The sequence below is a fragment of the Centruroides sculpturatus genome, unplaced genomic scaffold (genome assembly GCF_000671375.1).
Source record: "Centruroides sculpturatus isolate CEXI.00-Female unplaced genomic scaffold, Cexi_2.0 scaffold196, whole genome shotgun sequence".
Lineage (NCBI taxonomy): Eukaryota > Metazoa > Arthropoda > Arachnida > Scorpiones > Buthidae > Centruroides > Centruroides sculpturatus.
In genome coordinates this window covers 743,785-760,307 of record NW_019384362.1, presented here as the reverse complement: position 1 = coordinate 760,307, position 16,523 = coordinate 743,785, and the positions used below count along the sequence as shown (strand labels likewise).

At 28.0% G+C, this 16,523-nt stretch overlaps 1 protein-coding gene across 3 annotated transcripts in view; it reads right to left on the bottom strand.

Annotated features, from left to right (window-relative positions):
- The window catches only part of LOC111641434, a 164,566-nt gene that overhangs the window by 48,675 nt on the left and 99,368 nt on the right, over positions 1–16,523 (bottom strand). For all 3 annotated transcript variants that reach the window (XM_023387603.1, XM_023387616.1, XM_023387611.1), the window contains exons 2-3: positions 7,937–8,305; positions 6,843–7,148 (exon numbers count right to left, since the gene is read on the bottom strand). In XM_023387603.1, coding sequence (XP_023243371.1) covers positions 6,843–7,148; positions 7,937–8,305 — 675 coding nt within the window. The remainder of the gene's footprint in view (positions 1–6,842; positions 7,149–7,936; positions 8,306–16,523) is intronic.

Genomic DNA, 16,523 nt, shown 5'->3' with positions numbered 1-16,523 from the left:
AAATGCAACGTTAAGTACTGTGATGAGAATTGTACAAATTACTTTCGGTCTCGTTCTAAAATCAACCATCTAAGCAGAGAATTACGCAAGGGAGGAGGAAGAAGACAAGGTAGGCCGTAGATACTTATACCATACTTATCGAGAAACTTGCTTCCACTTCAACTTAAGACTCCTAAATGTAGTCTCTCTGGCGAATGTGGACGATGTACATTTGCCAACAAGGGCGGAAGTAATCCCTCTACTTGGAATCTCCGACGTGAGTCTGACTAGTAATCCTCTCTATACTTACCATCGACTTGATTGAGACACATCGTAAGTCACGGTTAGCCTTGCTGGACATAGCTTTGCGACATTTCGGTTGACAGAAGATGGCCATAAGCGACGGTTGTGTCAGTAGTTTTTCTATTACTTTGTGTGATGACTTTCGGATCAGAACTGTAGATAAGCTCACACCCGCCTTTAAAGTAACTGATGGATGTAATCTGTAAAACAACCGATTGGATAGATGTGGTCGCGCAAAAATCACCCTTCTCATAAACTTTTCTAACTCGGATATTTCAGTAGAAAAGTAATAATATATCCTTCTAAACAACTTCGAATTAACCTATTAAATTCCTTTAATATTATAATTTATGCTATTTTAACTTTCAAAAAAGAGAATTAAGCATCTCTTTATACGTACTGTACAACCCTCAAATATTTTTCATATATCTTACTTTATAGTTAAATGTTTGTAGATTTTTGTACAAGTTTAATATACTTAATAATAACTCGAGTTTCTTTTTATTTTTATTTTTTAGTGAAAGAGAATAAAGTTAACGCACTTGGAGAAAATTAAATTAATGTCACTTACTTTCTTTTCTTTTAAAAAAAAATATAAAGATATTATTAAATGTAATAAAATTATATTTCTTATAAAAATACTTTTTTATATACTGAACAATTTTAATTATAATACATTAGAAATATTCTATTATTGAAATTATTAAAAAAAAGGAAAAGATAATAATAATAGCAAACTTATTCTAAATTATATTTTGGAAAAACTAATAATAAAAAAATAAGTAATTTTTTTCGTTTATTTTTATTTTATTTTAATTTTTTTAAGTAAGGACGAACATTTATTTTAAGAAACCAAATTACAACTTTATGTAGACATTTAATCATTTAAACAATGTTAATATAACACACAACACTCTTCTTTTTTATTCCTTTTGTAGAAAATTGCTTGAAATAATAAATGAAAGATAATCACGGAAAAGTAATTTTGATAGAAAACGAAAGTAATTATGACAAATCGGAATTTTCGATCGTAAAATATAATAATCTATTCAGTTAATTATTTATGAAGTTTTTTTGTTTTTTCGATAGAAATGAGAGTAATATATCAGTCATTCAATCAGTCGAGACCAAGGTTAAGTGTTGATTGTGAATTGAACAGATTTATACAGATTAATACTTAATCCCCGATAAGATTAAAATAGGGATCACTAGTCGATTAATGAGGGATTAAAGTTGGTGAATGAAAGAAAATAAATCCAGAAAGTAAAAAATTCTTTTTCCCATTTAAATGGCTTTTTCTCTCCTATTTCGCACGTTAACTTAGACAATATTTACGAAACTTTCAACTTTAATAAACTATATTTAACAACTTTAAAATTGTTAAATTTGCAATTTAGTGTTTTCGCAGTTTAAGCAAAGTTTAGAAAATTTGCAATTTTAATAACTTGTGTATTATATAGATTAATCAAACTTACGAAAGAATTTTAATAAGTTGTACCCGGAATAGATTAAACAGTGACTCTTTTATAATGCATTTTCTTTACTTAAGCTTATTATTATAATATTTTAATTGTCAGAAAGATATTTATAAAGAGGTTAAACGAGAAGTTCTCCAAGAATTTTGTTTGTTTAATCGTCATTTATTGACCGATCGTCCAGATGGAAACTGAAATAATCTGGAAGATGCTGTCAGTGACTTAATTGATTTGTGTGAAAAGAATCGCGATTGGAGAAGAAAACGAACAAAGAAGGGGGGAAATATATTGTGCGATTTCTGTAATTGACGAACTTCAATAAACTGAGGAAAAATAATGGAAAAAGTTTATATCCAACATTTTCCACCATTAGCAGTGTTTCATTAGCAAGTTCAAGATTGAAAATTGTTCATCTATTTATATTCGAATCGATAGCTTTATCGTAGTTAACAATCAATAACTAAGTATAAAATGAATTAATTTCTTAATTCACATTCCCTCAAATATATACGCTTATATATATACACACACGCTGTTCTTTACCCATTACAAAAATGGCGAATTCCTATAATTATTTTTATTTTCTGGTAAGAAGTTGTGAAAGAAAAACTCTCTCAAGACTGAATTGCTCGATGTAATTGATAGAGCAAAGACAAGTAATTTATTTTCCCGACCGCTATTTCACACAACTGAAGAAAAATAAATCACGACTTTGCAAGACAAGTTCGCGACTAGCGACTCATGCAAATCGCAACTAATGGAGCATCGTTTTGTCTTCCTGTTGCTGAATATTCCTTCTTTTTTTTCATTATTTGGTAATCAGAATCGAGTGAGAGTGGATGAGACATTTTCAACCGCATTAAAACAACCTCTAAAATCTTTTTTTTTTATTTTTCCTTAATAAATGTAGCAAAAAATTAATTATATTTAAATTATACGCTACTCTAACTTCTTAATTACGATCCTCTTCATTATACTTTCGACTTGAAATTGTTAATAAATTATAGACCGCATCGAATCTGCCAAGTTTATGCATATATAACGACTGATGAATTATGTAAAATCGCAATTTTATATATATATACACAGTGAATTTTTGATAAATTATGATATATTATTGGTCTAATAGAATCGAATTACAAATTCAGCACAGATGACATCTGTCCATTAGCGAAGGTTAAACAGTTTTAATTAAATGGTGATTATGTCCATTCTCATGAATGTTAATCCGAGTGAGAGAAACTCAAGTCTCCGTGTAACGGTTTCTGACTGAATTACTCCTAACGCCATGCAGGGAAGCGTTGTAACAGGATGGAAGTCACCTATATTCGAATTAGCTGTCACAAAATGCATCCCCCATTTTTTCTTTCCTTTCCTCTATTATCTGAAACATTCCGGTTACGAGCACTCTATTATTTTATCTGACAGGCAATATATGTATATAGATAGAGGTAATGCATCTTTAAAGGAATGTAAAAAGCAGAGACATTATCTTTTTATACGGGATCCCTGTCAGAAAAAGGATTTTTGTTGATTTTACAAGGCTTATCTCTAGCGAATGTTTTCTGTATTAAAATAAAAATATCTCTTACAGTATCTACTGTATATACTTCCTTCTTTATACGTAAATAGGACTATGTATACAAATTTAATTATTTATAAAATAAAATTTTAAAAAATGGGTTAAAGAAAAATATTTAAATTTAATTTTTAATTTAAAATCTATTATTTAATTTCAATCTCGTTCGATTTTCCATTTGTTTTATTACCCCAGTTTTTATTTTATTTTATTTTCCCGTTACAATTTTTAAAGATTTTTACATCGATTCTTCAGATTTGTAACGTCGTTTTTGATTGTTTTTCTTTTTTTAAAAAAGATAAATGTTTTATTTACAAAAAATAAATTATAAGGAAGATTGCCGTGTCAAAAAGCGAACAATCTTCATACAAGATAATCTTCTTTTATATAGATTGCTCCTTATGCTATCTGATACGGGTCAATAGCTAAAGACAATTGTCAGTTTGGTACAAGCCAGCTAGCATCAATTTGTCGACTCACCATTGGAAGACATCTGGCTAGATAAAATTAGGTCTTCTTATACTAGAGACGTATTGAGAAAACAGAGTTGACTATAATTCCAGCTGAGCGTGAACGTCAAAGACACATGATAGAAGTTTCTCAGTTTTTAATCTCTTGGGAATTTCTATGTTAGATTTATTTAGGGGAAAGTGTTTCTTCCAGATAATGAAAACAGGCAGAGGAAATTTTCTCATAATGGATAAAGATGTAGAATCCATACTATATATATATATATATATATATATATATATATATATATATATATATATAGGAGAATATAATTTATTGTTTTTCATTTTCGACATTCCAAAACAGCTGGGTGATGGTTCTTCGTGACACCATATGACGTACATAAATCAAATATGATTTTCAAGTAGACTCAACTAGCAAGCTGACGACGATACACAAGGAAAAATTTAATGTCTTGATTTAAGTGAAAGCATCAAAGTCAACAGAAAGATGTCTTCTTATCTTTTGTTGAGTTTTTAAACAGGAAATTTTCACTTCTGATGTTAGAAAGTACATAATAAAAAATTTCATTCCTTAAGGAAGTCAAACATCTTTCGAAATGTATCCGTATAAAAAGTGAGTGAATACAAATCCTTAAGACGAAGTGTGGCTATTATTCTTGTACCTGACAGATCGAATGAAATATTTACAATCGACTGTAAAAAATCTAGACACACACTACTTTAACTTTTATAAATATATTGAAATATAGAATGGCAATATTTTAAATTTAAATATTTCAAAAAAGCGTTTAGAAAAATATCAACTCGTTCAAATTATCAACAACCAATTTTTATCGAGTAAAACTCTTGATTAGTATGTTTTTTTTTCCTTTTAAGAAAAAAGGAAAAGAAATATATAGCATTAAGAATGTCAGCTATTCAGTTATTCTGTTCGAGTTTTGCAGTGAATTTTGACACCAGTAATATTATATTTGTGATTGAAGATCTGAATTCTTCGTACAATTTTCTGGGTAGTTTCCATTACTGATGATGACAGTCAGTAGTTCGTGGACTGAATGTCAAACAACCCGAAGACCTTCTATTTTCTTCAACTACGATATACGATAAGACATTGTCAAACGTTATGTATCCTACATCATTTTTTTTCTATGACCATTTTTATTTATGAAACTTGCAAGCTATTGTTAGTCTCTCGTAATCTTACATAAATGTTTACGTATAAGCAGGTGTAATTCTGATAGGAACTTGTTAATGTTCTAAATTTATTTCTTGTAGATTGTAATAAAAATTCTTACATCGCAAACGACGATGTGATAAAATATAAATAGAGTCTTTTATTGGCAGTATTCACTTCCTATCTGAAAATTGACGATAATAATAAAGTTATGAAGCAGCCAGCCATAATTACAAATGAAAATTTGTTAATAAAAAAATGTAATAGAGATAATGGAACGAAATTTTTCCACGCAAAAATTTATTTTTCTAATTTTAAAAATTCTTTTTAATCATTTTTAAACATTAAAAATATATTTTTTCCTCTTGTTTTTATGTTAAAAAATATATATGTTTTTCGGTAAAATAAAAATTAAAATTTTTCGAAGCGTATTTTGTAGTATTTTAAATAAAATAAAACAAGCGAAACAAAAAGTATGTCTTTGCAAAAACTTATAGGCAATGTTTTCGACAACGTTCATTTTTGCTCGGAAAATAAAGTAACGTTTGCTGTCAGCTAAAACGTAGGCCTGTCAAAATGTCACAAGAAATGTCAAAAGCCGAGAAATAAAAGAATATACAACAATACAGTAACCTAATTTACTGTCTACTATCGAAAAAGAATTTTAAAATACCACCTCGAAGAATAAATTCTTGCTATAGTCAAGACAGGTGTTTCTGATTGATGGCAGAATTCGCGCTCCACTATTCTTAGCAACCTTACCCCCTTTTCACAATCAATTCTTCAAATCATCTTACAATTTACTTTAGTAAATAATCTAACTTTTACTAAAAATATCGCCCGGATAATTTTAACAAATGGATTTTATGAGAAAAACTGAATTGGTCTAGAAAACTTTTCTAGAACAAGCGAAAAATTATATAAATGTTTTCATAATTTAATTCTTTGGAGAGATGTTTTTTGTTTTGTTTTACAAATTATTTTACTGTTATTTTTTAAAAAATTACTACTGATTTGTAACTAATTCTAAGTAATATTATCGATTGAAAGTACTCTTTACAGGTTAACTATTCTATGAAGAAAATATAAATAAAGAAAACATATTATCAAATTTCAATTATTTTCATTAGTGCGTAAAATATTAAATTTTAAAGTGGATTATTAAATTATATTTAATAAAATAAGAGAAGAAACGAAACGGATAAATCACAAATTATGCGTCAATGTGGTAAGCTCTAAGCATGGAAATGCAGGAACAATCAAATACGCATGGGATTTTCATTAATCTGATTGATTAGTGACGTAATCGTTCGAAGCGTAATAATGATGCTATTCATTAATCAATTAGATTAATGGAAGCCTCTACCAGATTTTTGATTTAGACCTACGTTTGATTCACCATCAAATTTTTTGTAAATTAATATTTATATTTAAATATAGTATCTCTATTTATTTAATGTATATTTTTAATGTATAAACTGATTTAATAAACAAAATTACATTAATTAACTACGTAAACAGATTATGTAAATTACGTGTAAACCATATTTTAAAACCACAAAAAATTTCTCCCAAATTTTAATAAGAATTGAAGTCAAACCCTTTATTAGTGACACAATTACCCTTCCTATAATAGATACGTACTGTACTTTAGAATTTGGCATTTGATCAAAGAGTTCGGTCCCCATTTGGGACCAAACATAAATCTTTTTTAAACCCAAATCCCGATTCCCTTTTTTTTTATGGGGGAAAAATCAATACTTACACTTCGAGTGGCCTTTTATAGTAATTCAGTCACTCAATTATTCCACGAAAACACGACAATTGTAAATTTATAAACAACACGAGCCTTTACTTACCCATGAAATACGAAAGTTGAACTTGCTTCCTGTACGTCGTTCCCGGTATTGTTAATATACACTCGAACATCACCGTATCCTCTTGACAAAGTTCATCATCGTTGAATGTTTTACTTATAAAAATATTGTAGAAATTTTCAGTTTTTGAAGTCTGAATTTCGATATCGTTGATCTGTTTACTTTCGTCCGTGATCATTTCGTACATATTCATGACAGGTTTGGGATATATACCTTCTGCTTCACACGTTACCTTCAACATATCTGGAGCTGGTTTAGTAAAATTGAAATCAAACCTCTTAGCAGGAGCTGAAAAAAGTATACATATATAAATATATATATTATAATATAAACTGTAAAAACAATTTAGCATTCAATTTAGAAATGGATAAAATATATAAAAGTTTTCTAAAAATAAATATAAAGAGAAAAAATATTTTATGTTTTTATTACATATAAAGTTGAATTTTAATAAAGAGAAATCCAAAGAATCTATTATTTTTTTTCCTTTGTTTTCGTAAAATTTAGATGACAGAATTCAAAAATGGTTCGCTACTATCTCCAGTGTGCAATAGGTTCTAAATCTGTGAGAGGAGAGAAGATATAGAGAGGCAAGCATTCGAATGACACACCAACTAACTTAAAGTGTTTGACTACAACGTTGAGTTGTAGTCACACATCACCGTTAGAATCTACTCAATCTGTAATTTATTACTTAGACTAAGTCTGAAAATGGTGTAATCAGAGTGTGGGGAAAGACAGCTGCATGCAGTTTGTCCTCTCACACTTGTCACATTATGTTCTCAAAGTAATAAAACTTTATCACAAAAATCTTGTATAGAATCGAGAGATGTACTTATCATTTGTTTCTACGACGGTCTTTACGAATATAAATTATCTCCTCATTTAAATAAATGCTTTAAATATTTTTAAGAGAAATTAAAATGATTCGTTTTAATTATTTTTATTTTCGAAATTTTCTATTTCATAATGACTTTTACAAATTTTCTACATAAATTTTAAAATATTTTCCAAATAAATTTGCCTTATTACTTTTCGCAGAATTTTTAAAATATGATGAGTATTTTCATTCTTACCGTAAACTATCATAAACTTTTCGGCCAGATCTTGTCCTAATAAGGAGGATACGTGACAGGAATATTTTCCACTTAATTCTACCGTGGGGCGAATGATATTCATAGCACGATATTTAGTGAATCGATCGGATTGAGAAACCATATATTCTAAATTAAGTCGGTTTTTAAGTCTTTCACTAACATGTCGTTGGTTTATTTCTGGTATCCACTGGTACAGAGGCTCTGGATCATCATTCAGATACCACTTAATAACCAGCCTTTCGTCTTCTTTGGTATAATTATATTGACAATCTAAAATAACGGAATCTTCTGTACCGTTTTCTATTAAAGATGGAACAGATAATCTTGTGATTGTCAGTAGCATCACATCTGAAAAATTCAAAAACTTTATTATTATTCTCTTCCGAATTTAAATAAACTGAAAATAAAATTCATGTAGAATGCAAAAATCTCATATTNTTAATACAAAAAGAAATAAATTCTTTAGATGTCTTTCAGTTCACTTTTCTCATTCAGTGAGAAAAATCAAATCTGTTTTGGGCTTCAGAAAGTGCACTGAAATCAGGTCGAACGTATGCCTCCTCGTCTGGTGAAAGTTCTATTTGAGGGGTTCTTATTTTTCAATATAAGTCTACACTTATTTTCATTTTGAACAATATTTTCTATTTTTGTTTTTAAATAAAGAAACTGTTTAATAAGAGAAATTAAACAGAATTTCGTCCTCGTATAATATTAATATGATTTGTTTTCTTAATGTTTTTATTTACATATTTGTGTGAGGTATATTCGCTTCGTTTCAAATATTTTTTTATAATTTGTCACGCAGTGTTTATTTATTTATTTGTTTAGAAAGTATATAGCCTATTTATTGTGGTCAATACAGAACTAAAGCATTGAATAAGTTCCATATGAAAACTCGTTCTACTCCGGATATATGTAAAATTATTATTTAATATTTAAATATACACACAAAAAAATATAATATAAAGTATAAAAATTTATTAATGCAATATAGGAAATATTTAATATTATAGCATAGTATATAAAGAGAATAATTTTCTGAGTTTTGTATGAAGAAAAGTTAACATATAAGAAATTTAAAAAGTGTTATTCGTATTGATATAATGCAAATTGTTTTCTAAGAAAGTGATCTTTATGGACTTTTATCCGTTAACTGACTTTTGGACCGCCCTTTACCTACTTCATTTTATTTCTTAAATCTTAATTTTAACAGAAGAAAATACAAACTTTGAACTAAATATAAAGCTGAAAACCTTCTTATTCAATTCAAAATTTTTAATTATACTTTAGTATAATTAGTTTTATTACTTGGTAATTAAAAACAACAAATTGTTTTTAATTACTGAAATATTATCATTATTAGATAAACAGTAAAAAGGAATTTAACATTTAAAAAAAGAGTATATTGGAGACTATACAATTAATTTACGATTTAATTGAAACTTTAGTACAAATCTGCAGTTATTAATTAAAAGTATCCAGAAGCATCTGTAAAATTTATAACTTATGGAACGATTTGTTTACTTCTAGCAATTAGATAATTAATATATGTAGAGGATTAATAGAACTTTACAACGAAATGAAATTAACTTTCGAATGTCTTAACGTTTTCAAACGATTAATTAAACTTTGTAACAATAAGGTCTCTGGGTAGTTATAATATTTAAATTTATAATATAATTATCAATATTTTTCTGCTGCTAAGACACAACTTGGTACATGCGGGAGTAATACATTTTTGTATATTTATGCAAATTGTCAAAGTTTTTACGATATGAAAAACTAATCCCGCTTTTCATTATCGTGTTCTGGGATTTAGAAAAGCTAAGGATGTCATTAGAAGAACATCCAGAGCTAGTTTACCCGATGTGACCAGTGTATCTTATATAACGAGCTAAAAATGATTTTAACTTGTATATAGACAGGATGTGATAAAGTCTGCTAGATAATGTTGTCCAGCCATTTTACGGCTCTCCAGGGCTTCTTAACGGATGTTTATTTTGTCCTCTGAGACTTCTAGTAGATACAAGACAGTGCCTGATTAGGAGATCTATGAACCGACACAAAACGTACCATAGTTGCTAGTTAAGAGGTACACTATCAGCGAAAATTATGAAGCTTTACCGTTATAATTACTTTATATAATAGATATTGTAAGTTTAAACTCGAATTAATTTTATAGCCGGATAGGAAAAAGTATAAAACAATATTTAAAATGAAAAATGATTTTACGACATTCCCAATTTTACGAGGTATCAAAATACAGGGAATATATAAATTATTACTTTGTAAAATATTTTTATTATTATTATTATTACTTAAAAGTGAATTTCGAACAAAATATTTTAAGAAAACTGTACGAAAAATAAAATATATATATGTATATTAAAGAAATGAAACAAATGCATAAATTTAATCAAAATATTCTGTAAAAATTTTATTTATAAAACTTTATTATTAATTCCTATAATAAATATTTCTTGTATGAATTAGTTATAAAGTTTCATATAATATATATATAATTATATTTCAAAAATATTAAAACCGTTTTAACTAAAATGAAATAAAAATTTTAATCTCCACATTTTATTGACGTTATTCACGAATTGTAATTTTGTACATTGATAAACAATAAAACAAAAATTAAGTAAATTTACTCGTCTTAAATATATTGTTACATATGAATAAATAAACTGAAGTAAAGTTTACTTTTGTTTATTTTCGATGATGAAACTTTTAAACTTTGATTAATGGTAGTATAAAAAATTTTTTAACAATTGATTATTTCAATAGAGCAATTTTCTATTTTATAGTTCAGTAAACTATAGTTGCATGTTGTTTTGAGTTTCAGATTTCATTGATGGACTATTAGAGAAAGAAATAGTTTTTGGGGTTATTTTAAAGAAATATGATATCATAATGCGGTTTTTAAGAAAATTCTTCCGTGCAGTAAATAGTAAAATTTTCACGAGTGGCTGAATTACTTTAAAATTTCCATGCTTTGTTAACGTTCGTACCTGAATCTGACATTACTGAATGGAGAAAGAAATTGGTTTACGCCTGCAAATGTTGCTTTCCTGCATAACCATGCAACAATGCGGATAAGCCACAAACGATAACTAAATCATTTCACTTGGTTGCTTGCCTTGTGTCATCACATAATATGTCAAACGAGATCGCATTACCCAACACTTGTATTACAAACTTGCAATTTTGTATAAATAAAAATCATTCTCGTCGAATAAGACTTTACAGAAGTTTTGCCCACTTCACAATTTACCTAAGTGAAATCCCATAGTTGAATAAACACCAAAGAATTTCTGCTTTTGTAAACTTGATGCTGAAAACGCGAATGAATAAACTAAATTACGTTCTTCATTTGACACGAAAAGCCTTTAATGTTTGGACACTATTTCTAATTTTCACTATTTAAGAGTGCTAATTAACTAGAATTAAATGGAAGAAAAGTGTTGAAAACACTTCTACTCTTTACTTTTTATTACAAATACTTAAAATTTTAACACTATTCTTGGAAAATAAAAATAAATATAATCTACTCTTGTGTAAGTTGTTGGAAAAATAAATTATTGAAAATTATTTTTTAAATAGTTTTTAAATTATATTATTAATTTTTAAAAAAGAAACTGGTAATTCATTTCTCATTCTAATTGTATTCTAATTTATTTTTTTAAATTAAAGTTTCCAAATAAAAATAGATCGTATGTGCCATCAACTAAATATGTTAACAAGGTCATTATGATGTAAATTAAATAGATGCTATTTGGGTGCATAATAGAGACACAATCGCGTCACTTTAAAGAAAACAGTTGTGGCTGTAAAAGGACTATCTTTTTCAACTAAATTCTTCCTAAATCCTTAGCTTCCACTGCTATACTAAAGTGATGAGGATGAAACTAGATAGCCCTGTGTTGTACGGAAACTAATACATCACCTTAACTACCAGACTACTAGGATAACGTTCATTGAAATTCAAAACTGCCTTTCCTTAATTCTACTTTTTGGAATCAGTCCAAGGTATCTTTTCTATTCGTGTATGATGGAAAGCTTCGATTAATTTTCCCATCAATGGGTTAAATCAGCTTTCCTTCCACGACATTGATCCGCGATATTCTGATGAATAACTAAAAAAAATCAAACGTCTGTTTTAGACTTTAATATATGCAGTCAACTAGCTAAGATTGCTAGACGTAAGTTGGCTGCTGAGGAATTTGCATCTTTGAATCTCTAGTCTTGTCACGAGTATTTACTTTGACTTACTAACTATTAATCTAAATTCCTTTTACAACTAAAAGAAATTTATATAGCGTTCCAATTATTCCTTAAATTGTTACTCTCTTACATTACTTTAGTATATATTATCTTTAAGAGTTCTCACTTTCAACTTTTTATTTTATCATTTTATATTCAACACAGACACGCTTAATTTATTCTGATTTCTGTTTCTTTTTATGATTAACCAACCTATAATATATATATATATACACAGAGAGAGATATTTTATTCAGTTAAAAATATTTTTCAAATATATCTCTTGAATATAAAATATTTAAAATACAGCATTCTATAAATAATATTCATTCAAAAGTAAACAATGAACCACTTTAAAATTTAAAATGTTAAAAGCGAATCCTTCTCAAAGAATATTTTATGGTGAGGTATAAATGTTTTGTCGACTTATAGTATACTTATTTATTTACTATTATCAGAAGGACAGATTTATATATAATAAATCAATCTAAATATCTCTGTTTCATTATAGATTATTGTTTAAATACTGTATATCATTTTAAAAGCGCAAAAATAATATCTATCTTCCTAAAAAAAACTTTCCTTTTCGGCAAACAACTAAAGTTGAATAATCTATTTTCACTGTGTTTCTTCTAGCTATATTTTACAACAGTATTGGTATAAATAAGCGAACTGTCAAGACAGAGTGAAATCCGTAAGTAACAACTACAATTTCAATGTAGGCCCTTGTAAAACTTGATATCACAGATCAGATTCGCAGTGGCGACAAGACTAGGATCTTTGTCGACTACTGCAAGCTTGCCCGTCAAAGCTGTGATGAATGTTCTTCATACATACGTATGGGTTTCTGTAAGCTTCCAATGACGTGCCTCGGGAACTAAACCTTCGACAAGCTTCAACATAAAGCACGTGTAAAAACTTTACCTACTGATCAAATCTCCGAAGCCAGAAACTGAGAGGATCTAAATTGTGGTTTACTGGCATGTGACACGGGATAAGAGTTTTATTTTCGATTGAAGATACTTTAAAGTAATATCGTTATTTAAAATACCGATGCAGAAGGATTTAAAATGACTTCTTAATTCTTATTCGCTAGCCTACTAAATCTGTTTAAATCTTCAGAGATTTTTACCCTTTTTTTTAAATATTACATCCGTTACATTTTAAAAAACTATTATAATAGAAACTTACGAATTAAATGAGTTTACTTAATATGAAATCTCAACATACTTATACTTGTATATTAAATTTTTTTTTAAATTCAAGGCCTCTTATTATATAATTCGATTAATAATGAATTTTTGGAATAATGGTAATGCATTTCAGATATTCTAAATAAGAGGATGTTAATTTTTACCTTAAAAAAGTGAATTTGTAAGGTTTCTTTATGTAGGCACATATCAAAGTTTGTCAGAGTGAGAGAAGAATTGTCTACATCAATTTGTCAACATGGTCTTTCAGAAACTTTCTACATGTAATTATAGTTTTTATCTCTTACAAATGAGTTGTAATAAAGAAGTTACATAATTACCACACATAAGAGAGAAGTGTGTAGGTTTAATGAGTTCGTTTTCTTTTTGTGATAACGACATTGTTTCTGTTCACTCTAATGGTGACTAACTTATCATAATTATCATTAAACTGAAACAATCAAACAATGAGCACGAACATTTTTATAATAAATTTTTTTATGTTTTTCAAATCATTGATAGATCGTCAGAAATAAAAAGAATAATGTGAATTTTTTCTATATTTATTATAAACTGGAGACATTATATAAATGGCTCTTTCCACTTCTCCAAATGAATTTATAATGTTTACAAACGGATAAATAGGATTTGACCAAATTCTATATTTTTCTACGCAAAATGACAATAAAAATTTAAGTGAAGGTTGTTTTAAATAATTAAACATTTATCATTTTTATTGCATTTATTCTAATATTAATATTTTTAAACTTTTATAAATTAATATTTTTACAATAAATATATTTCGTACATTTATAATAATATTAAAGGCGCTTAGAATCCTTTTCTATACCATTCAATAAGAGATTAACTCAACTCTCAAGCTTTGTGTGTTTATAATTACTGAATGGAATTAAATGTAAACCGTAATGAAGTACTGTCCTAAGCAATTTATACTTCTAACATTCGGTCTAACTTATTTTCGAAGCATTATTGAAAGTCTCTTTTAAGTAAGACAACTTATTCTGACCTTTAGAGATCCAATGAGCTCTTAATTCGAATAGCATTGTGCCTTCGATTAACGTTTCAAAGATGTTATCAAGCAAAAGTCATTTGGGATCAAGTCTATAGAGAACCGAGGTTTTGATGCTAGAAGCTTTGATCTATTCTCCAGTTTTATAAGCAGTTTAAAAGCCGGCAGTTGTGATGAAGCAGCTGTTGAGTTGACGAGTTTTTTGCAATGGTAGCAACGCATTTGAAGAAGGAAAAGTGTTGGTGAATCAGAGAGAGTTTACATTGTTATCCTTGTTCGCCATCACCCACTTGACGAACCTGCTGTATGTGAAGTACATGGCAAACATTCTTTTCCAATACTTCGCGATCTCTTCGAAGCCGTTGCTGTCGGTTTATCTTCTTCTAACCGCGAGTGGTATCGCTAAAAATCGAGTTGGCTCGTAAAAACGTGGTATTTTATCTTAAAATACGATCCAAAAAAGTGGCATAATCCGACCGTTTCTATTTTTGAATTTAGTCCTGGAGGCAACCACTCGGTATCACTTTACAAGCTTTCTACATTAAAGCTTAAAATTGAGACAACTTAATCTTCTTCTGCCGAAAATATTTACCGAATTTTTAAGTGTTAAAGATGTGAAGATCACAGATGAAAAAGAAGAAAAAAAAAAATACTTGTAACGAAGAATTCGCTAAGTTTTTAAATCCGCAACAATATTTTTATGCTTCACTGCATTTATTGATCGACTGTTACAATGCTATCTTCCAGCTTAAAATTTCTTTACTCGACGATAAATATTTAATGGATTACTCGAAAATTGAGAACGGTCTTCCACTTCGCTTAATTTGAATTCTTTAAATCGTTTGTATAATCTTAAGTTTATCGGTAACATACAAACAAAACTAAAGTTGTCAAACCTGTGATGGAAGCAGTTATGACATTGATAATGTTGCAAAGTCATTTAACGTATCTTTATCTCTTTCACTTAATCATAAATTCTGCTATTTTAATACCTAACTATTTCCTTCGTAAAATTATCGAAGAGATCATTAAAATTATTTTTTAAAAAGTTTTTTCTCTGCGCAAAAAGAAATTTTAGAGTCGACTTCATTAATTAATTGAAACAACGTTTTTCAGTTAAAATTTCTCTCCATCGTGTCATTTGAAACGATTGTAGTAATGGAAAAATGTTGTTTTTCGTTTAAAATAATATCATATTACAATAAACGTAATTTTTTTCCTAAGTTCTTACGAATATTAATTTGTTAAACAAGATTATTTTACAGAGGTAAAAAGCATAATAGAAGATAGAAATTTTAGGTATTTCTGTTATGTATGATTATTCAAAAGAAAGGAAATAAAGTATTAAGTATAAAACATTTCATAAATTTTAATATTTTCACTTTTTTTTTATTCTGTTCGTTTACATTTCCCTCGTGAATTATCAAAAAAAAAAAAATGCTCCCTCTTATAATCAAAATTTCCATGCGATGAAGGGTATTTTTCTTGTTTTTCGTATCTTAAAATAATCGACAACTCCACATAAATGAATGGCATTAGTATAGCAAGACATCATCTCTATTTTATACCCAAGAACTTGTATAATAATCTTGTTTCTATTCTTTGAAGGAAAGGGCTCTGACAGGTTTCTCAGCACATACAAATTTCATGATCCAAAACAATTTTTATGAATAAGATATACCACGAAATGAATAGACGAAATATTTTTTTTTAAACACGCTTTTTGTGTGCGTAAAATCCCTCGACACCTTTTTCTTTTTCGAATAATTTATGCACGCATTAATTTTTATTATTAAAAAACTTTCTTCGGTATATTTATATTCAGTACATCAGTATAGGATGAAAATTAAAAAAGTATACATGGTCAAGCGGTAGTTAAAAAAAATTTTTATCGATCAATTTTAGAATTTTCTAAAAAAAATACTGCAAAAATAAACTGCAGAAGAGATAATAAACGTTAGATAATTTAATATATTTTAACGTTGTATAGTTTAATGGGTGGTTTGTGTTATATTATTGTAAGATCCCCATAATCTACTTAATAAGGAATGTTAAACGCTCGTTTCCCATCATCAAG